We start from the raw sequence: 6,485 nt of genomic DNA, 5'->3' as shown, positions 1-6,485 counted from the left end.
CTGATCATAACAAATTTTCATCTTTATCTAATACAACTGTGGTGGCAATTTTTCCAAAACTTTGTTTATGGCGACGTAGTTTATGCTCAAACTTGGGAGGTATTGGCCCTGAAAAACTGTATCGAGCCACCTTAACGCCCAGTTCAAACGTCGAATTTCATATGTGCCGAACTTAATTCCTATTTTAGTCGAATAAAATAGTTAAATACGGCTTTTGAACTTTAAACATCGAATTTTACTCTCTGAACTCTGTCGAATTTAACTCTGTTCGCTTTCAATATTCCCAGTCTCTCTTAATAAATGAATCATAATAATTTACTAAATCAAAAATTTATGCATTAAGTTCGGCACATGTGAAATGGCGGCGTTGGAATCAAAAGTCGAACCCAAGACGAATCTTCGACTGTTTCAGTCGCAGATACGGCGAAAGTCGCATTTAACTTAAACAATTTAATTGATCGTCGCACTTCACATACATTCAACTCTCGCGTTAAGTTCGGCACGTGTAAAATTCGACGCTAGAACCGGGCCTAAGTCTGCTCGAGGGGTGGTGGTGGTGGTGGTAGGGGTGGGGGGTGTTGGTCGGGTTGGAGTCGGTGACTTACAATCTGTTTTACCGGTAAGATTTTAACTAACACCAAGCAGTCGTGTACTTAAAATAACTAAAACAACTGATAACTATATCGATTTAGTCTAGTTATTCAATATCACAAAACTATTACCCAAATTACTTATTATCGAGGCGCAATGATTTAACAGCGTCCAGTTGAAGTCCCAGGCGGGGTGTGGGGGGCAGGGGGGGGGGGGGGGTAATCCGGATTTCAAGTGACAGGGATGATCGAAGGATTTTGTTGGGTTTAAAATTTTCGATTTCGGAATTTTTTGGTGTAGGAAAATTTTAGCAGGTATTTTTTTGGGTAGCTTGATTCAGTAAAGTAGGGATTTTTGTGGATATTCAAACGGCAATCTGAAGATTCGTGATAGTTCGCGCGTATCCCGGCTGTGCAGTAGTTCCTCTAAAAATTTTTATGGCTTACAACTTCGGCATGGGATTTTTTGGGGTTAAATTTTGGTCCAGGGGATTTTGTTTGCAGCCCTAGGGATTTTTTTGGGTTTTTATTTTTGCCCCCATTCGATCATCCCTGTCACTGGAAGTCCGAGTACCCCCTCTAGGGTTAAAATATCACGTTTCAGTTCTTCCTTTTGGTTTTAAAGTAGTACGGCTATCATCCCTTAAAGGAGGGGGAGTTCTAAACGAAACCAAACGAAAATCCCTGAAAGAATAATAAAACTGATTCGACTAGAAATGTTCTTCTGAATTTTTTTGGAAATGTTTTTCTAGGCTGGACATGGATTAAGCACTTCGTCTTTATGGCTTCTGCGTTAGCGACACCTGCAACTTCATCTTCAAAAGAAACAACTAATTATGCCAGGCTATGCCGTGTTCTTGTCGATGTGGGAACTTGTGCCCTCAGGGATTCCTTTGATGCAATCTGTACACCACCAACCTTACACACCTTCTTAGCAGCCAATCAACCCACACTGCAGTCTCTAAGGTCATGAAGGATCATCAATGCAACGCAATGGGGAAAACTCTTTCCCGCAATCCCTGCCTCTGTATCATCAAGAGATTTTGAAATCACTTTACTCATGATTCTCTTGAGAAACGTATGTGGTCTAGCTCCCCCACTTACTGGCTGGGACTCCCTTCCTGCGGCCACAGACTTCAGCCATAAAGCAGACATTGGGCGAATCAAATACCTCAGAAATACAGTGTACGCTTACGCTGAACACGCTTCTGTTGATGGTGCAAGATTCGACAAACATTGGAAAGACATCCGGGACACTCTGGTGCGAATAGGAGGAGTTACGTACGAGGTAAAAGATTATTAGAAAATGTTCGGTATGATTTTACATTCCTGCATTTAGTGCCCTGCAATTTTTGGTGTTGAATCCACCTGCAAACCAGGGAATGATTATGTGATATCTTCTACTCGCAGGCCGCTATTGACAACCTGCAGTTTTGCTGTATAGATCCCGATATGGAGTACCACTACAAAGAACTCCTTCGTCAGTGGAAAAATGATAAAGATAACATAAAAGACGAATTGAAAGAAATAGGCGCTAACGTAAAAAAAATTAGCACAGGCATAAAAGAAGCCGTAAAAGAAATTAGCTCTGACGTAAAAGACCTCGCAAAGAAGCTTGGTGACTTAGTGGTGCCAAATACGATTCCTGAAAGAAAGAAAAGAAAAAAACGAGAAATTGAACAACATTCCTGTCCCAGTATATAGATGGTTTTCACAGTGACGTCATCAAACTGTTAAGTCAAAACAGCGAGGTTTTACGAATTCTTATTTAGACTAGGTTGAAGATAAACAAAAAATAAATCTTTGTTCAAGTTTCCATTCCCGTAGCATGTTTCATTTCGAAAATACAGCAATACGAACTTCCGAGTTTTCACAGTGCGTGACACCAAAACAGGAATGCTGTCTCGTTGAAAAAAGTCTCTCCTCTTGATTTTCAGCAGTATAACCATTTCAAGTATTACAAGATATGTTTATGCGCACGTAGGCTGGTTCTCGAGTGAAAAGAAAGAGCTTTTATAGAAAAAGTGAACTCCAGATGTTTTGTTGATTTCCGGCGGCCATATTGGTGGACCAAAACGGTACACCAATATGGCGTCTCCATACAAAGCTCTACAAGGGTGCGTGAAACGTTTCGGCAAATAACTCAGAAACTGTGGGCCACAAAGACCTGAGACTTGGACAAATTGTTTATATATTAGTCTTTTGTAACATGTCATTTTCTCGGCTACTTCCACTGGACGGTTTCCAATTTATTTTTTTGTTGCGTGACAGTGAAAACGATCTATAGGCCTGCCATACACCAAGCCTTTAGGTTTGTTTAAAAGTGGGAGAAAGGCGCAAGCATAAAAACCGGGGTGCAAGTGTGGGGGCGATGTAGACATAATTATTTTGTGATTATCAACTGCGTCGTTCGGACACGAAGCAGGCAGCGTAAAAAACATAGCACTCGTCACGGAATCTCGCTTTTCGGCGATCTAACGTTGGATTCAAGTAACATTTAAATTCTTTGGCGCCATTATTATACATTGATACCTCTGCCCCTGCCTGTCTCATCTTATGGTAATTCTTTTATTTTTGTCGGGACCAAGCCCGTGTGTGAACCCTGTAAACCCTTAACAGTGAAAATATGCCATGATACAACCTCGCGAAAAGCAAAAAGTGCACAACATTCATTCCCTTTTGTCCTATAGAATTATCGTACATGAAGCTCCTTCCATCAAGAAGGCTAACCTCATGTTTTTTGGTTTTTCATAAGGTAATGGCACAAAACTGGAGGACATATTGGACAATGGTTTGGTCTGTGGAGAGAGATTTCACGAGAATAAACTTTTCACATCTTTCTGTGAACAGTGCAAAGTGTGCATTTGTGAAAAGTGTAAACAGACACGTCACAATCATCACCCCACTGTGGCTATCCACCGAGCCGCAGAGCAACATAAAGTCGATATCGAGGAGATTGTGCAGGAAATGAAAAGTAAAATTGCTGACTACACGGAGCATGTGAAAAGAACAAAGACATCCTTGAAAAGAAGCCGAGAGAGGATTGCTACAGCACGTAATAAAGTTATGACATCTGTTGAGGAACTTAAGCGACTTTTACAAGAACATGAGAAAGCTATGATAGCCAGTTTAGATATCATAGAAGGAAAAGAACACAGGGAGCATGCAGCACAACTGGAACATTTTCAAATTTCTATTAACCAGTTACAAACACATGTCGAGTGGTGCGAGGACATGTTACTGAGAAAGAAAAGCGTTGAGATTCTTCAAACTCAAAATGCTCTGATTGGGCGGTGCAAAGGTGTTCTAAATGCAGAGAAACTAAACATTTATAAACCATCACATGTCAGATACGAGATAAATAAAGAGCATGTGGAAAATGTGAGAAGTGAACTTTCAGTGGTGGGTCGAGTTGTTATAAGTAGCACAGATAGTTTGCAGTCGGTGGCTGAAGGAACAGGGTTGCAAGAAGGAGACGTCGGAAGTGAAGCAATAATCAAAGTAAAGACTAAAGATTCTGATGGAAAACAGTGCTGTGATGAAAACGATCAGATTTTTCTGAAAATTCAGTCACCTTCAGAAATGGAACTGAGCCACACGATTGCACACAACAAAGACGGCGAATATAGCATCACTTACACACCAGACTGTGTTGGACAACATAAAGTATCGATTGAGGTTAACGGTGAGCCACTGACTGGTAGTCCATGGCGGGTTCAAGTGACTCCACATTGTTACAAATATTTGTTTTCCTTTCACACAGCTTACTACTCCTCGTTCTGTCGCTGTTTCAAGCACTGGCCAGCTGTTTGTTACTGATGTAAACAAACGGTGTGTGCATGTTTACCAGTAAGAAACGAGTTTTCCAAATAATAACTACCGCAATTTGACGGTATTGACTATTTCTCAGTTCCGTATTAAAATTTCATTTCACCCCTTCCTGTCAGCGATGACTGCTGTTGTAACCCTTAAATTAAACCCCTTAGGATGTTCTTGTACATACTGATGTGTATTTTTTCATGCTTTCTATAATGACAATGGGGATTTTTCCCTCAACTTTGATTCCGATATTCTCAATGTACTTACTATGCAAGCACATTTTAAAAAAGCCCCCTTCCTCCCACCCCCAACGGTGGGGGAGAGCTGTGCTTGTAATAAACCTGAAGTTATAATACTCCTCAACCAAAACAAGCGTGCTCCAAATACAACATTCCTCCCTCTATAAGCCATTTACCAAAACAAGCACACTTCAAATGTAACATTCCTCGTTCTCTGTATAAGCCATAAACCAGAAGAAGCGCGCTTCAAATGTAACAATCCTCGTTCCTTAAGCCCGCGGGGGAGGGGGGGGGGTATTTCCTTATAAGAGGCTAATGGGGATGTGCCGCTGGATGGGGTCGCATCTTCACGACTAGGTTGACTATAATGGGGTCGCATTATGGACTGCTGTCAGTCCGCCTTTTCTCTTAAAATCCGTCTAGTTCTTGATCTCATCCAGTGCGATTGCAAACCACGATGTTTTATATAGGGATCGACGCTCGCGTGCCTAGGTTTTGCGTGTAGTAACTTTGCAAAGAAAAACAAGAGACTGCTCGCATTCTAGGGTCGCATTTTCAACAGAGTTACTAGATTTCCCGATTTTTGGGGGTAAGACAGTTCTTCATATTTACGGTTAGCAAACGAACCAGAATGTTTGTACCGCAGATGAAAATTAAAGTGTTCTTCGTTCAATGTAAAAAAACGGGTCAATTCATTAAAAAAATAGAAAGTGACTAAGTTGGGATCGCGAAAATTACATATTTGCCCAAAAGTGACTAAGATAGGATCTATAATCGGCCACGGAATAGACCTCAATGGGCTAGGGGCTATGAGAGGCCAGCGGCACATACCCAGCAAAAATTAACCCAAGTACCCCCCCCCCCCTCCCCTCCGGGTCTATAAGCCATAAACTACATGGCCTCCCGCGCAGACGTTCTTATGGGTTCGTCACGCGTTGGCAGTGCCCCAAGAGTTAAAAATTTTTTAACTCTAAAATGCAGCCACCAACTTTTACGTGATTTTTTGGCGCTTGCACTGGTTTCGCCGGGCGACTCGAGATTGGCTCACTGAGTGAACAATAGCCCTCGAGCAAATTTATTTCCAGCAGGGGAAGCTAACTTTGGTCAAGCTATGCATGACCATGTATCGGTCCCTAGAAAGGTCAGCCCAGGGCACCCGGGATGGATTTGATTTGTACAGTGCCCAGGTCTCATTTGCTTGGGTGCGCGTTGATCTGGCCCAGCCACTTCGGCGCGACGACTTTCGGCCTTTTTGGATTATATCCTTGGTGTTTGTAAAAGTCTACTGGATTCGTTTCTCTAGTTGGGAAAGCTTCATTGGTTTTTATATCTGATGCTGTCCTATTTCTACGATCCTAGCGTGTTTATTTACCGATGGAGTTCGAATTTCGTGGAAAAAGTTATGTTGGAAAGGGTGCATGGCGGCTGAGATGCCATCTCGTGCCTCCCATAAGCTATAAGCCTTATAAGGTTATCTTTGATGTCTTAACATTGTTTTCTTCTAACAGTATTACAAGAACTTTAATCCCGTGCACGGAATCGAATGAACCAATTTAAACTTTTAAACTGAATTTGGGAGGCCACTGGTTTACTTAAACCACGCCCTAATTTAGACTTTGTTTAAATAATCGACAAAAAGTCTTCCTTAGAGTTGCTTTGATGTTCATTAAGAAGGTTTTCAAACTTTGTTAGTTATAATTGGAAGAGGCTGAGCGGATTTAAAGAATTATGCAAGAGGGATTTCAAATCTAGCTGTAACAGCACCCGTGTGCCTCAGTTTTGTTTCGTAGTATTTTTAGCTATTTCTTTATTGCAGCCGCTTTTACGTCACAAAGTT

At 41.5% G+C, this 6,485-nt stretch overlaps 1 protein-coding gene and 1 pseudogene across 1 annotated transcript; both read left to right on the top strand.

Moving 5' to 3' along the window:
* The first annotated feature begins 1,346 nt into the window (after positions 1-1,346).
* Positions 1,347-4,483, top strand: LOC140933510 (E3 ubiquitin-protein ligase DZIP3-like; annotated as a pseudogene).
* On the top strand, positions 3,657-4,409 carry LOC140934637 (tripartite motif-containing protein 3-like). Its single transcript, XM_073384229.1, has one exon. The coding sequence runs from the start codon at positions 3,657-3,659 to the stop codon at positions 4,407-4,409; it is 753 nt and encodes a 250-aa protein (XP_073240330.1).
* Positions 4,484-6,485: the final 2,002 nt, after the last annotated feature.

Source organism: Porites lutea, chromosome 4, assembly GCF_958299795.1.
Source record: "Porites lutea chromosome 4, jaPorLute2.1, whole genome shotgun sequence".
Taxonomy (NCBI): Eukaryota; Metazoa; Cnidaria; class Anthozoa; order Scleractinia; family Poritidae; genus Porites; species Porites lutea.
The sequence above is the reverse complement of the archived record's forward strand: the minus strand, read 5'-3'. Positions and strand labels throughout refer to the sequence as shown.

Coding starts and splice junctions, on each gene's coding strand:
- LOC140934637 (XM_073384229.1), top strand. CDS start 3,657: ATGACATCTGTTGAGGAACTTAAGCGACTTTTACAAGAACATGAGAAA.